Source organism: Vigna angularis, chromosome 2, assembly GCF_016808095.1.
Source record: "Vigna angularis cultivar LongXiaoDou No.4 chromosome 2, ASM1680809v1, whole genome shotgun sequence".
NCBI lineage: Eukaryota > Viridiplantae > Streptophyta > Magnoliopsida > Fabales > Fabaceae > Vigna > Vigna angularis.
Genome location: NC_068971.1, coordinates 8,083,034 through 8,105,047, shown reverse-complemented (window position 1 = coordinate 8,105,047; position 22,014 = coordinate 8,083,034). Strand labels below are relative to the sequence as shown.

General features: G+C 37.7%; 1 protein-coding gene across 2 annotated transcripts; it reads left to right on the top strand.

The window, feature by feature from the left end:
- Positions 1-7,425: 7,425 nt before the first annotated feature.
- LOC128195199 (uncharacterized) lies at positions 7,426-20,534 on the top strand. 2 transcript variants are annotated; one of them, XR_008246768.1, is made up of 2 exons: positions 7,426-7,648; positions 9,306-9,407. XR_008246768.1 is itself a non-coding variant. In XM_052872270.1 (2 exons), the coding sequence occupies exons 1-2, from the start codon at positions 7,627-7,629 to the stop codon at positions 20,511-20,513; spliced, it is 1,284 nt and encodes a 427-aa protein (XP_052728230.1). In that variant the 5' UTR covers positions 7,426-7,626; the 3' UTR covers positions 20,514-20,534. The 2 variants fall into 2 exon arrangements, 1 of the variants encoding a protein (XP_052728230.1); XM_052872270.1 differs by lacking the exon at positions 9,306-9,407 and adding an exon at positions 19,252-20,534.
- Positions 20,535-22,014: the final 1,480 nt, after the last annotated feature.

Genomic DNA, 22,014 nt, shown 5'->3' with positions numbered 1-22,014 from the left:
TGTTGTCAACTTTGACCTTTGCTGGTTAGGTAATTCTTTGCTTTTGACAAGTTTCCTAGCTTCATTCCACTAGTTTAGACATGTTAGGATGTTCACATACCTTAGAATGAGTCTACATTAGGTGAAATGACAATTTGTCACCTTATAAGTACACTTTTTAGGTACTAAATACTCAAACTTTGAGTTTTAGGTTATTGTTTTGCTTTTTATGGATTTTTTACAATGTTTTAGTCATATCCTTACATTTGGAAACATAAACCTGCACATGCCAACCCAGAATCGAAAATTGGAGCAAACAAATTTTCAAACACTACTTGATTTGAACACTGCACTAGGAAAATGCTTATAATTTGGTGGTTTTAAACCCAATATTGATTGGAAGTCATTCAGCAGCTCAATTGTTGCATCAAACAACTTTGTATCATCATTTTAAAGATGTTTAAACACAAACAGTTTGAAAACATCTTGCAATGTGAATTCACTGGTTCACTTCCATTTTAAAGCCAATTTTGATGGTTTAAGAGATGATTATGCATATAGGCATAAAAATGACCATTTGAACAGTGCACACAACTTTAAAATGGAAAAATAAACTTGCTCAAACTTTGTATATGCATAAACACAACAACATTCAACAAATCATACTTGCTATAGCCAAATATGCATGAAAATGTTACCAAAACTACACCAGAATTTAGAATTCAGTGAAATGAAATGAAGACAACAGTTACAATGACTCTAAGACATCCTAAAACACTTGATATAACTGCAGAGAATCAGCTAGAAGAATTTAAACACCTAAGACACAAGCAAAGATATCAATCACGGTGAAAAGATTGATCAAAAAAGCAATAACAACACCTTGATTCAGGATTTATTAGCAACTCAACTATGCTTTTTGCACTTTAGTGATTAATACAGGTTGCTATTACTTGGAACATGTTTCATATCATTAAACAAACTTGCACATTGCTTAAGAAACAAAAAAGTGATGGTGTAAAGACCAAATCTGCATATAAGCTAACATATGACCAATTCAATAGTACTATCAACTTTACAACACCAATTTAAGCTTGTTCAAGCTTTCCAATACCATAAAAACAGCAAAATTCGAAAATCAACCCTGCCATAGCCAATTTATGCAGCAAATTACACCATTATAACACCAAAATCAGATTTCAAAACAAGCAAAGGTTGGACAACAATTTAATTGACTCAAGAATGTGTAACTGTACTAAACTAAGCTACAATTAAAAGGCTTAGCATGACCAAACTCAGAATGAAAAATTCAAAGAAGTTGACCAAGGTGAAAAACTACAATTAAATTCTGAAACAGTGAAATGGTAAGGATTTTAGGAACCAAGCTATGCATATTGCATTCCATTGCTTATTATGGTTGGCTACACCTTAAGCAACCTTCAACAACACTAAAAGATACAAATGGTAATAATCAACAAATGCACATGACTAAGACAAAACTGAAACTGAAAAAATAAAGCTACAAATGACACAAACAAAGAAGAATGAGAATGACAATTATAGCAGAAGATAGAAAGTAAGGAAAGAATTATGTATATTATGGAAAAGGTTGAACACAGATCCAGTTGAGACTTAATTTGATTCCTTGGCAACTGGTGGTTGAAAAAAGTGCAAGATCTGTGTGTATGAATTTAATTGAGGTTACCATATTTATAGGGTGGGCTTCTACTTCCAAATAGGCTCATTAACATTCACTTCTATCATTGAGCTGGTGCAATCACGACATCTATATTGCAATAATGGGCAGTTCCTCTACTTACTCTTTCCTTATTTCATATGTGGGACTATTATGGAAGCCAATTTCAGGGGGAAACAGTGAATAACTTTGGCAGAAAGTTATTTTGGAAAGGTTGAATGGTAGGGTTACTTAACAAGTAACCTCTCCTACTATATGCTCATTGTGTAGTGTTATTCAATTTTGTGAGTTATTTGAAGTTTAGGTGTAGGGAAAAAGGCTCATTCCCATCAAGGCTATAGTATTTTAGATAGATCAATCAACAGCAAACTAAAACAGCATCAACTACAGTTTCTATGCTCAAAGTGCACAATTTATTTCCCATCAAGGCTATCATCAAAATAGACAACTCATACATGCTCAAATTGCAAACTTTACAATCCAAATTCAATTATGATTGGCTCTCAGTTCATAAGGCAATTAACAGAACACAATGAGCATGACAAACACAACAGAATGAACTTTACCTACCTGTAAATGATAACTGTTGGACACTTGAGTGCAGCCCTTTTGCAACCAGCTTTAACCTACTGTGTTGGAACCTTCCACACCTTCTGTCACTCAGACCTTGTACAATAATGGACAAGTTACATTACCAAAACGTAACACCAACAAATAGTAATTATCAAACACCCTCTTACGAAGAATAAGGGCTCAACACATGCAGGTTCAATAAGAAACCTACTTACCTTGACGGCAGGGGAAGTAAGGCAACACAAAACCTCCACCGCAGGGATTGTCCACACCCTCCCTCTAACATAGCCTCCTCCACAGCACAAAAGGCAGCAACTCAGCCTCTACCGTAGAATAGTCGTCAAAGAAAACCCCTAACCAAGATGACAGAAACGCACCACCCAACCTCTCGTAGCGACAGCACCAAACCAGCTCCAAGCCTCCCCTCACCACCACCAACCGAAGAAGGAAGCCAATGTTGATTGGGAGCAAAGGACAAACAATTTTCTTGGACTCAAATGGATTGGGGAATCAAGAAAGGGAGTAGTGTTCGGAGAAAGAAATTTCGGGTAAAGGGAGAAAGGAAGACTTGCGCGAAAACAATTTGGGACAATGGGAGAGGGAAATCCCAAATTCGCATTTCATTAAGTCGATGCTTATACCGACGGTCGTAAGCCATTATCGACGGTCACAATCCTTCGATAATTACCACCTCACATGCCCTTCGGTAAAGCCTTCGGTAAATCGATATTACCGACGGTCCAAAAAGCCTTCGGTATTTATCCTTCGGTAATTACTGCATTTCTTGTAGTGAGATTCTCTAAAAGTTGGTCGGCGGGAAGGTAATGGCTTGGTCTTTATTTATTGCATATGTCACATTACTTCTAATTTCAATAATTTTTTCTTAAAAAAATACAAAGTTGGTTTACTTCGTAGGGTAGGAAGCAAATGTAGAGCTATTGTCTCATGTTAAACTTTTAGCTGTGCTAGGGATTTTGTTTAGGTCAACATTATGTATTTTTTTTTATATTTACATTGCATATGTGAATGTTATTTTAAATCATTAATAAAATTAATTTTGAATTATTTTTATGTATTTTACAATTTTATATATTTTATTATTTTTTTTATTATTTTAGCAAACTGGTGAATTGAATAACATATATTAATCCATAAAATAGTGTAAAAAATACAGGTATTTTTTTTAATCAAATGATTGAAAATAAAGGAGGTTAAAAACTCTCATAATATAATAGTCAGTAATAGAAGAGGTTTTTACTTTTTGTAGAAAAACTTCTGCAAATTGAATGTGATACTAGGGGTCGCGAAATACCCCGTAGATAGGTTGTGGCAACTCAAACTGCGGCGGTTTGAAAAACCCTCAAAAATTACTTTGCGGAGGGTAAAAATTCCCGCAAATTAAAAAAAAAACCTCCACTAAATAACAGTTTTTTTGTAGTGTTTGAGGAAATAAATACATATATCGCCTTTTTCTTTTTGTGATATATATATATATATATATATATATATATATATATATATATATATATATATATATATATGTGTGTGTGTGTGGAGATATTATACACTACTATAATAAAGGGAAACGATAACAATTATTTCTACTTATACGGAACGAATCTGCAACTGAGATATATACAGACGAGACAAAAAGGGTAGGCTTTTTGTCTCGGTTCTGAACCGAGACAAAAAGGTGTGTGTTTTTGCCTCGGTTCAAATCCAACCGAGGCAGTAGAGAGATTTTTTTGTTTTCTATAGAAATGATGCTTAAATTCTCTCAAAAAAATAAAAAATAAAAATTAAACAACCGAGGTAATAGACCTTTGCGATAATTACAAAAATGTTATCGCGTTAGTTTTAGGCTTTAGTTCTTTTTGAACTGAGGCATATACATTTGTGATAATTAAAAAAATGTCACCGCGCCAAATTTTGGTTCTTTTTGAACCGAGACATATACATTTGTGATAATTACAAAAATGTGACCACATTATTTTCTGTTTCGATTACAACTAAATCGATGTCAAATGTGCGAGCTAAAATCTTTTTTTGTATTAGTGACATTTTTTTTTTGAAAGAGTGGTTATAGATTTAAGGGTTAAATATGTTTTTCATCTCTTAAGTATCACACGATTTTGGGTTTAGTTCCTACTCGAAACTTTTATGGTTTTTAGTCCTCATAGTTTTAAAACTCTTAATATTAGTCCTTAAAATTGGACGACGTTAACTTTTAGTAGATGTGGCAAACGGTGAGGCCACGTCTTATGACAACTTGCCTCTTCACTCTCTGCCACGTTGCTTGTGTTGTTCGTCTTCTTCGGTAGAGCGGAGCCTCCATCGAACCAGCCGTCGTGTCGGACCTTCCTCTCAGTCCAAGGCGTTACCAGCGACACCAATCGCCACCGGGACCATTGCCGGCCGCGACGTTGATTTCTCCCTCCTTGTCTTTTCTCCGCGCGCGAGAGAGAAGCTCTCTCGTTCCTCCGCCAATCGCCGCCTGAGAGAACCCAGCCTACGCGAGTCACTAAAAACCATCAAAGTTTTGAGTAGGGACTAAACCCAAAATCGTATACTACTTAAGGGACGAAAAACATATTTAACCCTAGATTTAATTACAGAAGTTGCATATATGAAACTGATACTATATTGGTGGGTTTATTTATGTGTTACAATATGTATTGATCTGTACATAAATTTAACCAACCAGTAAACTAATTTAAGCATAACATTGGATCTATTTAATAAAAATGTTATGGTCGTGAAAAATTTTAGGATGTCGTGTATATTTATCATGTCCACTCACTCTTTTTAGCGTTGCACCAACACACAGCGCCCGTATGACTCAGTAATGTCTCGTTTGAAAACCTTGACGAAAATATTTAAAATATTTAATTATTTATTTCAACTCGTTTCACCTTAAACATCATCTAGTATTTGTCACTTTTGGAACGTAAAACTTTGAAAAATAAATAAGAAGAACATTTAAACTATCTTAAATTTTAATTTTTAAAAAATGTAGTATGATAATAACATGTCATAAAAAAATAAGTATCATTATAAGTAAGTGTTATACAAATAATATATTTGAATAAAACTATATAAGACTATTGAATAAAATAATAACAAATGATAATTAAAAAAATAAGTATCATCATATGTAAATATTTGTTTATTATTTTTATTTATAAAAGCTTACATAACTGAAATGAATTGCATCAGTTCCATTTATAGCATCGGAAAGCGTTGAAGTCTTCGTATCTACATGGTCCATTTTTCTTAATATACCATTCGCAAAGTGAACATACACTTAAATCCCTTGTTTGAACGTATGCATCAAAATGTAATAATTGACCATTCCCCCATTGAATCGAACAAAAGAACAATGTTTTTCCGAAAATTTGATGTCCAAAAGTCCATTGGAAGGTTTGGTTAAAATGGAGAAGGTGCCGTCCAAGATCATCATCTTTTGATTTGCAGTGAATGTTTAGATTTTCTCTTCCCTCCAAAGTATTCGTAACCTTCACTTCTATTGCCCATGCCAACGTAAGCATGCACAGCCATACAACGATTTTCGCCAACAGAGACATTGCAAATTCTGACTCCCTTTCTATGATAATCAATCTATTATATACACAGCCTGAAAAACAAATAACTAATGTGATTGAAAGACAAAAGTGTCTTTTCATTTTCTATTTGCTCTCGGATATTAAAAACGTTCCATTGCGTCTTAATTTTCATAAAGTGTCTTTTTCAAAAAAAATATTAATTATATTAATGGCATGTCACACATTAATATGTATTTTTTTTTTATTTTAAAGTTTTATTTGTAAATTTTTTTGTTATCATATAATTAATTAATACTATTTATATAAATAATAAATTTTATCATTTTTAATTGATACTAAACATGAGTTAATAATATATAATAGTATAATAAATTAAAAAATTAGTTTTAATAAAAATATCATAATATTTATATATATAATAAATTTTTTCTTAATTTAAAAAATACAATATTATTTTATTTTAAACAAAATCGAAACTAAATTATATATATAGAGAGAGACTAAAGATTTTATACGTTGTAACAAAAAAATTTATTAAACATTTTTAGAAAATATTTTAAAAATTTTAAAAATTATATATTAACACGTGTTACATCATTAATTATTAATAATTTTTTTAAAAAAAAATAATTGAATTTTTTTTTTAAAATTAAGACGTAATTGAAAACGAAAACTAAGTTCAGATAGACTCACAAAAATGGGATGATCCCATTAATTAAACATTTATTATATGATGTAAAGTTGACTGGTGAGATAAGACAGATAACGACAAAAACTTAAACCAAAGCTTTTAATATATTAGGTAGAACTTTATTATATAATTAAATGCATCTGAGAGGAATGGATGAGTAATTAATAAAAATAATTTACTAAAAAATATGTTATTATTATTTGATTGATAACTAATAAAAAACTAAACTGACTAAAATCTTTAATTAAATAAATTAAAATTTAGTGAATGAAAAATTTATTATCATATCATATACATAATGTAAATCCAATCAAAAGTTGAAGAAATTAAAACTATATGCAAGTCACGTATTCACTATAATTTATCATGAAATGATGTTCTAAATAACAATGCACAAATATATATATTCGTATCCAAAATCAAAATACAAGCATAACAATCGTCCTTCTAGTTTTGGCTCTCTTTCTTGTTATTAACGGCAAAGGAATATGTTACTAAATATCATAGTAGTTTCACCTCATCTATATACTTAGTTACAACATCTCGAACAATGATACACTATATAATAATTAATGGTAAGAGAATATTAGAAAAAAAGGAGATTGGAATAAATGTTTTCTTATAATTACAATTATTTTTATCAATAAAATGTAAATGAATTAATTAACCCAAAAATAAATGAGTAAAAAAATATCAATAAATAATTTTAAAAAAAAAAATCTCATACTATGTTTCCTTACAATTAAAATTAGTTTTATCAATCAAATTTAAATAAATAAATAAATTAATTAATATAAATATTAATGTAAGGACCGGCATTTTAGAAATGGTGGGGACATGGTGGTTACCCACCTTTTTCATTATTGGGGTACAATTATTGGAGGTACTGATTGCAGGGAGCTTAGCAAGGTGGGGGGGAGGTTTTCATTTTTTTGGGCATGTGAGAGGGAGAGAGAGAGAGCAGCAGAGGGAGGGAACTCTTCTCCCGTTTCCAGCCGTTCAAAGAGCCCCCAAGGAAGCAGTACCAACTTCAGAAATATGCTGAGGAGGATCTGGAGTTGGGCTTCTTGTGAGAGTGAAGTTGTGCAGCAAAATCTGGGAGAAGAAGTGGAGAAATATTGAAGATGCAAAGAAAGCCTTCAAGAGGTAAGGGGAGCTAGATCTTTTGTGTGATTAATTTGTATATGCTTTGTATGATGCAAATCTGGGTTTGAGGGGTTGAATTTTGGGTTTCTGTTTCCTGGGTTTCTGGGTTGTGATTCTGCAGAATTTCTGCAGAAACGCGCGTTCGTCCACTTCAAAGTGGACGTTCGTCCAAAATTGATTTAGCCAAATGAACGTTTGTCCTAGGTAAGTTCCGGAACGTTCGTCTTTAATTTCTGAACGTTCGTTAACTTTGGGAACGTTCGTCCTAGTAAGATAGGACGTTCGTCCAATATGTTCGATAGTCGTTGGAGAGCGTTCGTTTGTGGACGCTCGTTCAAAGTTGGTGAAGTGAAAAGTGGACGTTCGTCCAATTCGCTATGCGCGTCCGTCTTTAAATCCAAGTGTTCGACATTGAGTGATTCGTTCTGTACGTGTGAGCGTTCGTCCGCAAAGGCTCGTCGCGCGTTCGTCCAAGTTGTAGATTATGAGTATCCGTGCTTCAGCTAGCAAGTGAGCGTTCGTCCTACACATGGGGTGGCGTTCATCCTGACTTCGCGTTCGTTTGAGATTAGCGTTCGTCCAAATCATTCAGAGAGCATTCGTCCAAACCATCCACGTTGAGCGTTCGTCCAAGCTGTTAGATGGCGTTCGTCCATTTTGAAAAGACGTTCGTCCAGTTAGCGTTGGTACAGTGAGCGTTCGGCCAAACAGTGATATAGTGAGCGTTCGGCCAAACAGTGATATAGTGAGTGTTCGTCCAAACAGTGTTCGTCCAAACAGTGTTCGTCCAAACAGTGTTCGTCCAAACAGTGTTCGTCCAACAGTGTTTGTCCAACAGTGTTCGTCCAAACAGTGTTCGTCCAAACAGTGTTCGTCCAAACAGTGTTCGTCCAAACAGTGTTCGTCCAAACAGTGTTCGTCCAAACAGTGTTCGTCCAACAGTGTTTGTCCAACAGTGTTCGTCCAAACAGTGTTCGTCCAAATTGTGTTCGTCCAAACAGTGTTCGTCCAAACAGTGTTCGTCCAAACAGTGTTCGTCCAAATAGTATTCGGTAAATAAATGTATTTTATTATGTTGATATGAAATTGTGCATTTGATCACGAAATGATTATTACGGGGAGAGTTTCGTAGAGGGTAATATGAGTTGAGGAATATGAGTATAGTGAATCTTATGGAGAGATTCTATAAAATTATGTTATTAGTGTGTATGTTGATGTTGAGGGTCCCGTAGTTGGAGGTTATCCTGATACTCTAATAATCATCCAGTCTCATGTAGAGAAGGATGAATTATGTGGTGAGAGGAGCAGGAGGTCCTGGTCTATGTTCCGGTTTGGACATAGTGAGGGGACTAACCTTGTGAATGGTATGAAGTATTTTGGAAGTGCATTTGTAAAGAAAAGTATAAGTCATCACAAGTGCTTAACCTCCCGTGACCGCTCATCAACGTATCATCCGGATGAGTGTCTAGTAGTAATTGTGGTATGATAGTACATATGAATGTCTGACATAAATTTTATATGATGTTTATATCAAAGCATTTATGCATGTTTTATAATTGTGGTGTTGCATGTTAGCTAACCCTTACTTATTTGTGCATGTATCGGAAAAATCTTATTTTTGCAATGATCGTATAACGTTTTTGTTGTACGGGAGCAGATGAAGGATTGTCGCGTGATCCGGTGCAAATGAAGAAAGAGTTGGAAGACCAAATTAGAAATATTCAATGTATATATATTTGTAGTTAAATCTGAGCTTAAAATATATGTATAGGGTTAAGTATGAGGTTACAGGGTGTTACTGTAAATGTACTATTATAATAATTTTTTTTAGTTTGAATTTTATAGAGTGAAATTCTTGGGACGTTATGTAAGACCCGTAAATTTTGGGAATGGTGGGGACATGGTGGGCACCACCCTTTCATTTATTGAGCTGCATTATTGAAGGGGCAGGGAGGAAGCAATTAGAAGTCACGAGAGTTGTCTTTTTGGAAGTGGGGAGCAAGAAAACGTCCGTGATTCTCTTGTGTTTGGCACCATGCAAGCTTGAAAGATAAAAGGAGGTACTCGTTTCTGAAATGGAGAAGAAGCCTTGCTACCTTGCTGCCATTTTTGTGAGAGAAGGAGAAGTTTAAAGCTTGGTGGAATTGCTTGGAGCTGGAAGTTTTGGAAGAGTTAGACTCAAAGAATTCACAAAGGAAGTCCTCAAGAGGTAAGGGGAGCTAGATTTTTCGTTTTGATTAGTTAATTTTACTGTTTTTGTAGAAATCTAAAAGCTTTAAGAGTTAAAAATGGAGGTTTTCTGGTTTTCTGGAAAACCTGTGCAGAATCACGTTCGTCCAATTTGGTTTCAAATTGGACGTTCGTCCAAAACTAGACAAATTGAACGTTCGTTCAAGTTGATTTGAACGCTCGTTTTCTTTAGCCTGACGAGCGTTCGCTCATGCGTTGCTCATGCGTTCATCCATTGTAGCTTGGTTTGGACGAGCGTTGACGAGCGGGGGATTTATAGTGGAAAGGTGTAATTGTGTACGTCTGTGAACGTTCGTCATTTTCCAGGTAAGGGAAGCTTACTTAATTTAACTGTTTTTGATGTATGTTATGTGTAAACGTTCGTCATTTTACTGTTGGATGCTTCTATGATTGGCTATGTGAACGTTCGTTATTTGATGGTATGTGTATAATGCATGATATCTGATTTATTGAACTGCATGAACGTTCGTTTTCTCGGTGAAATGAGATGTATAAATTTACATGACATGGATTGTATAAAATGTGGAAGTTGATGTTGATATGAACGTGTGAAATCTATGAGTATGAATGACAAAAGATGAACTGGAATACAAAAGAAATTGACTAAGAAACTTTCCCTATGAACATATACGTTTGTTGCTGAACGGTCCTTGACCGTTCGGTTTTCCTGATAAAGTAGTAGAAGTGGGATTCGTTCATTTGGAAGGATCCCTTGTTGAGGACGAGCGTCCTCGTGTCTAAAGGCTATGCTTGAGCGTTCGGAAAAGCACTGTGTTTGGTATTCTTTGATAAAAGCCCTTCTGTTGTATGCACATATGTGATAACGGTAATTTTTACCATTATCTTTGAACCAATTCTTGTACCAAATCTACCCTTTTTAAGCTTGAAACATGTTTAATCCTCCCTTTTCATCTAAGTTTGCGAATAAGTCTAGCTTAAGCGTTACATGCAAGTTTTCATCATTAATTCCTCAAATTTGTAGGCGAATTGCAAGCTGTTAGAGAAGTACTGTATTCACCAAGAATGGGAGCAAGAAAAGGATTCAAAAGCAGGATCTGATGGAGCAGGAAAGGAAGTTCACGCCTAAAAGCCCAAGAAGAAGGAAGCAGGATACAATTTCTGCGCAAGCCTCGCGCCTGGGCGCGACCAAAAGGGCGCTTGGGCGCGACCATATGCGCGAGCTCCGCGCCCAGGCGCGACCAAGAGGGCGCCCGGGCGCGACCATCTGCGCGAGCTCCGCGCCTGGGCGCGAGAAAGAGGGCGCCCGGGCGCGACCTTCTGCGAGAGCTTCGCGCCTGGGCGCGACTGAGGAGGGGCGCCCGGGCGCGAACTCTGCTGACATGGAACCCTAGATCTATTTAAAGCATTCTGTAACTGAGGGTGGTATCTTCTTGACGGCTGGAGCTTGGAACACCATTTTCGGACCTAAGGGAGCTGGTTTTGGGCAGTGGAAACTCTCCATCCTTCCTCCTTGGATCCCCATTCTTCCATTTTTCTCCATTGTAAGCTCAAGTTCTCCATGACTATGGAGAACTAATTTCATTTTGTTGGGGAATGATGTAGTTACGAAACTTTCATGTAAATGCACTTGAGTTTAATGAATTTAAGCTTCCTTCAATTGATTGTGAGTGTTTAATTTCCTTCTCTTAAAGCTTGTTGTGACTTGATCATCCATAACATGAATCTAAGATTTGCTAGATATTGGAAAGTATTGTGTGGATCTTGAACTGGAATTAACACCTAAGGGAGATTGTATCTAGGAATGGAGCTTGATGCTTTAGTTGTCTTAAACCTCTAATCGTAATGCAGATGAACTTTCTAGGTTACCAAGGAATTGGGACTGAAAGAAGTGAGTTTAGGCTTTTTCTACCAAGGAATTGGGTCTAAGTATAATAGGAAGGTTGACAAACGCAATTAATTGATGAAGTAGTGATGTGCATTTGCATGATAGCGTAGTAATTACAATCATTCTCCAACATCTCATCCATTTTGTTTCATTATCCATTAACCATTTTTCAATCTTTTAGCCTCTAAGACGTTCATTTTATCAATTATATTTGAATTGGAATTTTATTACACTCGAATCATACAAAAATGATGTATTCTTAGTCTAAGTTAGTTAACTTATTATACGGTTTTAAGGTATTACACGAGTCTCTTGGGAAACGATATCCGGTCTTACCGGTTTTATTACTTTGAACGATTTGGTACACTTGCCAAAGAGTTAACAAGTTTTTGGCGCCGTTGCCGGGGACTCGGTGTTAGTACTTTACTGTTGTGTAATTCTTAACCAACTTAGGCTTTATTCTTTTTATTCTTTTTACTGTGAATAAATTTGTTTTAGTGATCTTAAAGTTAATCTTGTGCTCTAGTATTGTTGTTTCTAGTGAATGCAGAGAAAAATTCGTACTAGAAGCACACCATCACTTGAACCTCTTCTATTGGATCCTGAAGTGGAAAAGACAGCAAGAAGAAACAATAGCCAAAGAAGGAGAGAAAACAGAACTTCGAGAAACATTTCTCCCGCACCTGTAATCTCTGAGCAACCAAACTCTTCCACAGCTAATCAGGAAATGGGGGATATGGGTGATGATATGAATGGCAATGGTGATAGACAAGCAAGGCGCACCTTGGAAGACTACTCTACTTTTGCAGGACCGCTCCACTTTAATAGTATTGCTCGACCACGGGTAAATGCTGTGAACATGGAAATGAAGCCTGCTCTCATCCATCTGGTGCAGAGTAATCAATTCAATGGCCTGTCACACGAGAATCCTTATAATCATTTAGCAACTTTCTTGGAAATTTGCAACACTGTAAAGATCCATCAAGTGCCAGATGAGGCAATAAGGCTCAGTTTATTTCCATTCTCCTTGGGAGGTAATGCGAAGATGTGGCTGAATTCTTTCCCTGAAAATAGCTTCACTACGTGGGAGGATGTTGTGGCAAAATTCCTCAACAAATTCTTTCCACAGTCCAAGGTTAACAAAGGGAAACAGGAGATTTCATCTTTTCAGCAGGATGTCAATGAGACTCTGAGTCAAGCCTGGGACAGATTCAAAGGGCTACTGAGAAAGACACCCACTCATGGGTTTGATGAACCTACCGTTCTCAACATGTTTTTGGGAGGATTGAGATCCCAAACCAAATTGATGTTGGATGCCTCAGCTGGGGGAAATATCCGTTGGAAGACACCAGAAGAAGCTCATGAGCTAATAGAAAACATGGCTGCAAATGACAGTGAATTGCAGAATGAAAGGGCTCAGCAAAAAGGCGTGTTTCAACTACAATCTCAGGATGCTCTATTAGCCCAAAACAAGATAATGACCCAACAGCTTGAAGCGCTCATGAACAAACTCTCTCAATTGCCAAAAGAACTCCAGAATGTTTCACAAGCCCAACATCAAGGGTGTGAATTGTGTGGTGGAGAACATGCTAATGGTCATTGTGCTATGCAGGTCAATACCCAAGAAGACGTGAACTATATGGGTAATCAAAACCGTAACAATCACTTTAATCAAGGATGGAGACCGCACCCAAGCATGGGCCAAGGACAAGCTGGACCTTCAAACAGACCACCTCAACAACAATATCAACCACACCCCTCTTTATCAGACAGGACCTCTAAGTTGGAGGACACTCTTCAACAATTCATGCAAGTATCCATCTCCAACCACAAAAGCACGGAAGCATCCATAAGGAATTTGGAGATACAAGTTGGCCAACTGGCCAAGAAGCTAGAAGAAAAACCTGATAAGAGTTTTGGAGCTATTACTGAAACCAACCCAAAGGAGGAGTGCAAGGCAATCACTACAAGAAGTGGTAAGTTGTTAGTGAGTGGAGAGAAAAAGAATTCAGAAGAGAGTGATGAAAGAAAAGATGAAAATGAGACGAAGAGTGAGAATAGAAAAGAAGAAGAGAATGAGAGAAAAGAAGATGAGAATAGTGTTAGTGGAGAGAAAGAAAAAGAAGAGAAGGATGAGAGAAGAAAAAGAAAAGAAAAAGAAGTTGAGAGGCCCCTTCCCTATCCACAAATATACACAAGAAAGGATAAAGAAAAGCAGTTTGGACGGTTCATGGATATCTTCAAGCAATTGGAGATAAAAATACCATTCTCAGAAGCACTACAACAAATGCCGGCCTATGCAAAATTCATGAAGGAACTCCTCACTAAAAAGAGGAAATACATTGAGGAAGAGACCATTGAAGTTCAAGGTAACTGCAGTGCCATTATCCAGAAGCTCCTCCCTCCTAAATTCAAGGATCCTGGTAGCTTCACCATTCCCTGCACTATAGGTAAGCTAGCTATTGGAAAAGCTTTGATCGATTTGGGTGCAAGCATCAATTTGATGCCTTTCTCTTTATTTGAGAAAATTGGAGAGCTTGAACTCAAACCTACTCGGATGAGCTTACAATTGGCAGACAGATCCATCAAGTATCCACTTGGTGTAGTGGAGGATGTTCTTGTACGAGTAGATAAATTTGTGTTTCCAGTGGATTTCGTTATCATGGAAATGGAGGCGGATGTGGAGGTACCACTCATCCTTGGAAGGCCATTCATGAAGACGGCAAGAGTACTCATCGATGTTGATGATGGTAAGCTCAAGGTGAGGGTGGAAGATGAAGAGGTGAATTTCAATGTTTTTGAAGCAATGTCTAACCCAGTGATGAGGGAGCTTGCTTTCAAGTTGATGTGCTTGACGAAGCCTGCATAACGGTAGAAAGGGAGATACATGTGTCGTCCCCGCTGATAAAAACACTCATAGATGCACGTGAATCTCTCAATGAAGAAGAAGAGAAAATGATTGAAGAACGTTTAACAGATTTGGATGTGCTGAAGGAGATCCCATCTAATGAAGTACAGATCGAAGATATAAAGACTGATGTCATGATGGAAGAGAAGAAGCTTGAACTAAAAATTTTACCCTCTCACTTAAAGTATGTTTTTCTAGATGAGGGTAACAACAAGCCTGTGATTATCAGCAGCTCCTTATCATCTGCTGAAGAGAAAAAGTTGATCGAAGTGTTGAAAAGAAACAAAGGAGCTGTAGGATGGTCTATCTCTGATTTAAAGGGGATAAGTCCAACCTATTGCATGCACCGTATTTTTATGGAAGATGATTTTAAACCAGCAACTCAACCTCAAAGAAGGCTAAATCCAGTCATGAAAGAGGAGGTGAGAAAAGAGGTTCTCAAGCTTCTTGAGGCAGGGATCATTTATCCTATCTCTGATAGCACATGGGTAAGTCCTGTGCAAGTGGTCCCGAAGAAGGGCGGCATGACAGTTATATGTAATGAGAAAAATGAGCTTATACCTACACGAACTGTCACTGGTTGGAGAATGTGCATTGACTACCGGAAGTTGAATAAGGCCACAAGAAAAGACCATTTTCCACTCCCCTTTATGGATCAAATGCTGGAGAGATTAGCAGGGCAAGCTTTCTACTGCTTTTTGGACGGTTATTTTGGCTATAATCAAATAGCTGTAGATCCAAAAGATCAAGAAAAGACTGCATTCACGTGCCCCTTCGGTATATTCGCTTATAGAAAGATGCCTTTTGGGCTTTGCAATGCCCCTGCCACCTTTCAAAGATGCATGCAAGCTATATTCTCCGATCTTGTGGAGAAATGTATAGAAGTCTTCATGGACGACTTCTCAGTGTTTGGAAGCTCATTTGACCTATGTCTGGCAAATTTAGAAACGGTGTTAAAGAGATGCATCCAAACCAACCTCATTCTTAACTGGGAGAAATGTCACTTCATGGTAACAGAAGGGATTGTTTTGGGGCATAAAATTTCTTCCAAAGGAATTGAAGTGGACATAGCTAAAGTGGAAGTCATTGAAAAGCTTCCACCACCAACAAATGTGAAAGGAATTCGAAGCTTTCTTGGACATGCTGGCTTTTATAGAAGATTCATTCAAGATTTCTCCAAGATTGCTAAGCCTTTAAGCAATCTCCTTGTAAAAGATACACCATTTGAACTAAATGAGGAATGCTTGAAGGCATTTGAAGCATTGAAATCCAAGCTAATTTCTGCTCCGGTGATCATATCTCCTGATTGGAACAAAGATTTTGAATTAATGTGTGATGCTAGTGATTATGCTATTGGTGCAGTGCTTGGACAGAGAAGAGAGAAAGTGTTCCACACAATCTACTATGCAAGCAAGGTCTTGAATGGAGCTCAACTAAAGTATGCAACCACGGAAAAGGAGTTTCTTGCCATAGTGTATGCATTAGAGAAATTCAGACTCTATCTCATAGGTTCAAAGGTGATTATTTACACTGACCATGCTGCTATCAAGTATTTGCTTACCAAGCCTGATTCCAAACCAAGATTGATAAGATGGGTTCTTATGTTGCAAGAATTTGATTTGGAGATCAGAGATAAGAAAGGAAGTGAAAATGTCATTGCTGATCATCTCTCAAGACTTGTCAATAATGAAGTTACAACTAAAGAAAGAGAAATCCGTGAAGAGTTTTATGATGAGAACTTGATGATGGTCCAACAAAGGCCCTGGTTTGCTGACATAGCTAATTTCAAAGCTGCGGGAATCCTTCCAGATGATCTTTCATGGCAACAAAAGAAGAAATTCTTAAATGATGCTAAGCAGTTTGTTTGGGATGACCCCTATTTATTCAAACTAGGAGCTGACAATCTCTTGAGGCGGTGTGTTACTGAAGAAGAATCAGCAGGAATCTTGTGGCATTGCCATAATTCACCCTATGGAGGACACTTCAATGGTGAAAGAACAGCTGCCAAAGTCCTCCAATCTGGATTTTACTGGCCTACTATATTCAAGGATGCTTATGCCCAAGCCAAGCGTTGTGATAAATGTCAAAGAGTTGGCACTATCTCAAGAAGGCATGAAATGCCACTACAAAGCATCCTGGAAGTTGAGGTTTTTGATTGCTGGGGTATTGACTTTGTCGGTCCCCTACCTTCATCTTATACTAATGAGTATATTCTGGTTGCAGTAGATTATGTTAGCAAATGGGTGGAAGCAGTAGCATGCCAAAAGAATGATGCAACCACTGTGATTAAATTCTTGAGGAAAAACATATTTTCAAGATTTGGGGTACCAAGAATTCTTATCAGCGACGGAGGATCACATTTCTGCAACTATCAGCTTGAAAAGGTACTAAAAAACTATGAGGTGAAACATAAAGTTGCTTCCCCATATCATCCTCAAACCAATGGGCAAGCGGAAGTATCAAACAGAGAAATCAAGAGGATTCTAGAGAAAACTGTTTCTTCTTCCAGGAAAGATTGGTCATTAAAACTGGATGATGCTCTGTGGGCCTACAGGACTGCAATGAAAACACCTGTTGGGATGACTCCCTTTCAACTAGTCTATGGCAAATCTTGTCATTTACCGGTGGAGATGGAGCACAAAGCTTATTGGGCCCTGAAGTTCTTGAACTTTGATTCTACCTTATCTGCAGAAAAGAGGAAGTTACAATTACAGGAGTTGGAGGAAATGAGATTGACAGCTTATGATAACTCCAAGAATTACAAAGAGAAGGTTAAGTTGTATCATGACAAAAAGCTCTTAAAGAGAGAGTTTCAACCTGGCCAACAAGTTTTACTCTTCAATTCCAGATTCAAGATTCTGCAAGGCAAATTGAAATCAAAGTGGTCTGGACCGTTCATCATAAAGGAGGTAAAGCCCCATGGGGCTATTGAGTTGGTTAACCCTGCAGCAGATGATCCAAACAAAAGTTGGGTGGTAAATGGACAGAGGCTGAAACAGTACCTAGGCGGTGAGATTCAGCGTCTCACAACAATCATTCACCTCTCAGATCCATGAGCATCAGTGTGTCAAGCTAATGACGTTAAACAAGCGCTTACTGGGAGGCAACCCAACTTTCTAACCTTCTTTCAATGATTTTTTGTTAATTGTGTGTTGTTGATTGTTTGTTTGTGTTTTAGCACTTGTTAAAATTTTGTCTGTGAGGAAGTTGTTACTGTTTTTTGTAGCTTGAGTTGTGAATGGTGTGATTGTGTGGTGTCATGATTTTTTAATTGCTTGTTTTGGAGAATGTTGAAAATTTGTGAAATTGAACACCTTCAAATTGATTCTTCAAGTGAATTTCCCTTATTGAAGATTTAAGCAAACGTGTTTGATAAAAAGAAGGTGTTCTGGGGTGTTTTGAGAGCTAGAGAATGCAAAAATCAGAAAATGGTACTGTGAGTTGAGCCATTCTGCAGTCTGTTGAAATTCTGCAGAATTCACGCCCAAGCCCCCCTGACGAGGCGCGCCCAGGCGCGAGACATCAGCGTGCTGGTCGCGCCCGGGCGCGAGAAAAGGGGCGCCCGGGCGCGACATGTGCAGGCCCAATTTTTTCTGATTTTAAGTGCACAGGTCTGATGTCCCTCATTTTCAAACCCTAATTTCCAGCCCTCTCTCTCTCTCTCTCGTGCCTACTCTCTCCAAAACCCCAAAATCACAATACCCTTCCATCTAAGCCACACAAACTACCACCAATCAACAACATTCTCACTCACCATTGTGAACTCTCTCACTTAGTAAACCTATTCCCAACTCAACCCACCCACTCAACTTTATCACTTCCATTGTGAACTCTAACACCCACTCATTCTCATCACCAAAAATCCGTTTTCTTTGGGTAATCACGGTCAAGCTCTCAACCTTCTCAAGATCCCCAAATTCAAATTCAAATTCAATTCTCCAAATCAAGTAGGTTTTGCTTTCGTATGCTTCTTTTGAAATTCCTTTGCTTTCATGTGTTGATTGTTGTTTGAATTAGACTAGGATTGTACAATTGAACTGCTTGAATGCATGATTGATGATTGAAAAACTGAAAAAAAAAACCACCACCATTGAGTTCTGCACTCTGCAGAAACTCGCGCCCGGGCGCCCCTTGCAGGTCGCGCCCAGGCGCGACTGGCTCGGCCAAAATTTTGGCCATGCTTTGATCTTCAATTGTTTTCCCATTTTCTCTGTTTCATCCGTGCTTTGATTGCTTTGTTTTAGTTAGTGTGTTTAATTGAATTGCTTGCATGCTGGATTGAATTCAGAAAACCCTCAAAAATCACCAAAATAGGTAACCAAAAAGGCAAAATTCTGCAGAAAATTTCATGCAGAAGTCGCGCCCGGGCGCCCCTAGCAGGTCGCGCCTGGGCGCGACTGGTTCGGCCAGAATTTGCCAAAATTTGAGCTTTTCATGTGTTTTGTTTATTTTTGTCTTTTGATTTCTTTGTAATTGGTTGTGATTGAGTGTATTAATTGTTTGTGTTTGCTCGTGAGCCTTGAATGCACAAATGTTACATCTCACTTTGATCTTTCTGTGTTTCCTCCTCACATTCACAATCCTTGAATGTTTGTGCAGAAATGGCCTCTGTTTCAGGAACAAAAAGAATCAAAACCACAGCAACAAAGAGGCAGAAGCAAAAGAAGCATTCCAAACCTCAAACCTTCCTCTCTCAGAGACACAAGAAAAATTTTGAGGAGTCTCAAAACAGACGGCTCCTTATGGAAAGAGTAGTAGAACAGCTACCTCGGGAGGAACCACAATTTGCCCAAGAGGTGTGGCGTCGACATTGGAGCAATCTTATCTCATTCCCTGAACCGGCTAATATTGATGTAGTCCGGGAATTCTATGCCAATGCTCGCAGCTATTTAGACGAACCACAATCGTTCACAAGTTATGTGCGAGGGAGGCCTGTAGCTTTTGATGCAAATACCATCAACTCTTTCTTGAACACTCAGTGGCCAGGGGGAAATTCAACATGTCATTACTCAGACGCAAACAGATCAAATTTTGCAGGGATAGACTATGAGGAGGTTGAGAGGACCTTGTGCCTCCCCAGAGGACACTTTCATAGAAACAGACAGGGACAACCATTGCATATCAAGCGTTCCTTTCTTACACCTCTCTCCAAATATTGGATGGCATTCATTCATGCCAACATATCTCCGTGCTCCCATATGTCTGACCTCAATGTAAGTAGAGCACTCCTCCTTTTCCTTATATTGCAGGGTAAGCCAATCAATGTGGGAAACATTATTGCACACGAGATCAATGACTGTGCCAATACTGCCCTGAGCAACACTCCACTAGGTCACCCATCTCTGATCACTCACCTATGTGAGATTGCTGGGGTTGATACTTCACTGCCTCCATTTGAGAAACCAAGGAAAACCATTGATCGATCCTATTACCTGCAATACTGCTTAATTGATGAGGACGGTCAGAACATCCCTGCACCCCAGCCACCACGAAGGCATAGGAGAAATCAGCCTGACCCACCTGCACAGCCTGAAGAAGACGGCCCACAAAACCCCTTCAATATGGCCGACCTCAATGCTAAGCTGGAAGCACTACACAGGATGGGCCTTGCTCACGCAGACATGATGCGTCAGGTCTACGCCTCCTCTCACCCAGGTTTCATGACTTCTGAGGAGTATGCTGCAAGAGTAGCTTGGCCTGGGGACCAGACCTCTACTGATGGGGGAGCTGGAACATCTTCTGGAGCTCAAGCAATGGAAGAATCTGAAGAGGAAGAGGAGGAGGAACAATCTGAAGAGGAAGAGGAGGAGGAGCAATCTGAAGAAGAAGAAGAAGTGGAGGACACTGAGAGTGATTCTTGAGGAGACAGATGAGACAATGAGACGGGCAACTTTCATCTCTTTCATAAACAATTACTACTTTCATGTTTTAAATTTCGTAGTTAATTTTATTTTAGCACTCGTACTTTTGAACTTGGTTGAATGAACATGTTGATGAAAATGTTTCGAACTTGACTTGATTAGAAATCGCTTGTGTTTGCTTTTACTCTGTGAGACTTTGAAATTAGGCTCGAGTTGGGTAGTTTCTTCTCACTGTGGTTACGCTCGACTGAATGAATTTCATGCGCTGTTCTTCTTGTGATTAATATGCATGGCATTGTGTTTGAAAACAAATTTGGAACCCTAAGTAACCTAATGAGATTTTTTTGCTCCAGAATGATTGTTGAATGATATCACCTTAGAAGCATAATTGAGTTTTGCCTGATTTTCTCTGAAGTGGATCATTTACTTGTTCAATACACATGATCAAGGTTGTCTTGTTCTCCCTTTGTTGTCTTAAGTTCTTGAACCCAAAGCCTATTGTAACCTTTTGTAGCCCATCCATGAACCTTAAAAAGCAATCCGAAAACAATTTGTAATCCCTCTACCTTAAGCTAAGATGAGCATTCAAGTGGGGTACAGGAAAATGGTTCAAGTTTGGGGTATTTGAGGTGACATGTGAATTGACATTAAGGGTCAAAATAAAATAAAAAAAAAAAAAAAAAAAAATTATTTAAAATTAAAAGTATTACAAAAAGGGAAAAAGAAGTAAGATTTGCTTACAATTGGTGGAAGTATGCGAGACTTTGTTATCTTGTGCTAAAATGAATGCTCTCTTAGTATTAGTTTTGCCTAGAAAAACCAAAGCTCCTTCTTAACCTAACCCTTGTAAAGCCTTGAATGTTCTTGTATCTCAATTTTATAGGTAAGTGTGTTCATTGTAAGGGAAATGAAAGGCAAAGTTCAATTGTGTGATATTGTGATGTTTGAGTGAGAGACACACCTCCCCATACATCTATGAGATTGAGTGAAACAGTTTCTTTTCAGAGGAAGGGTTCCATGTTAGTTAAGAAAATACTTTTGTCATGTGTGTTAGTCCCTCATAGAACATAGCTGTTGTTTAAATTCTGTAAGTTTGTGAGTACCACCAGTGAAAGTTTCACCTCTTGTGACAAAAATCTAGTCAACATGATGAGCAAGCATGATTGAATTTTATTCTTGTTTAGTGATGAAGCATTAGAGTTGTTTGTTTGTTCAAACCAGTTCATTTGTTTGTTTTTTCTGCTTGAGGACAAGCAAGATTTCAAGTTTGGGGTTGTGATAACGGTAATTTTTACCATTATCTTTGAACCAATTCTTGTACCAAATCTACCCTTTTTAAGCTTGAAACATGTTTAATCCTCCCTTTTCATCTAAGTTTGCGAATAAGTCTAGCTTAAGCGTTACATGCAAGTTTTCATCATTAATTCCTCAAATTTGTAGGCGAATTGCAAGCTGTTAGAGAAGTACTGTATTCACCAAGAATGGGAGCAAGAAAAGGATT

Excerpts from the sequence above, each read along its gene's own strand:
- LOC128195199 (XM_052872270.1), top strand. The coding sequence starts at position 7,627 with ATGCAAAGAAAGCCTTCAAGAG. Across the intron at positions 7,649-19,251 it reads GCAAAGAAAGCCTTCAAGAG|AAATGGCCTCTGTTTCAGGA; the intron begins GTAAGGGGAGCT and ends ATGTTTGTGCAG.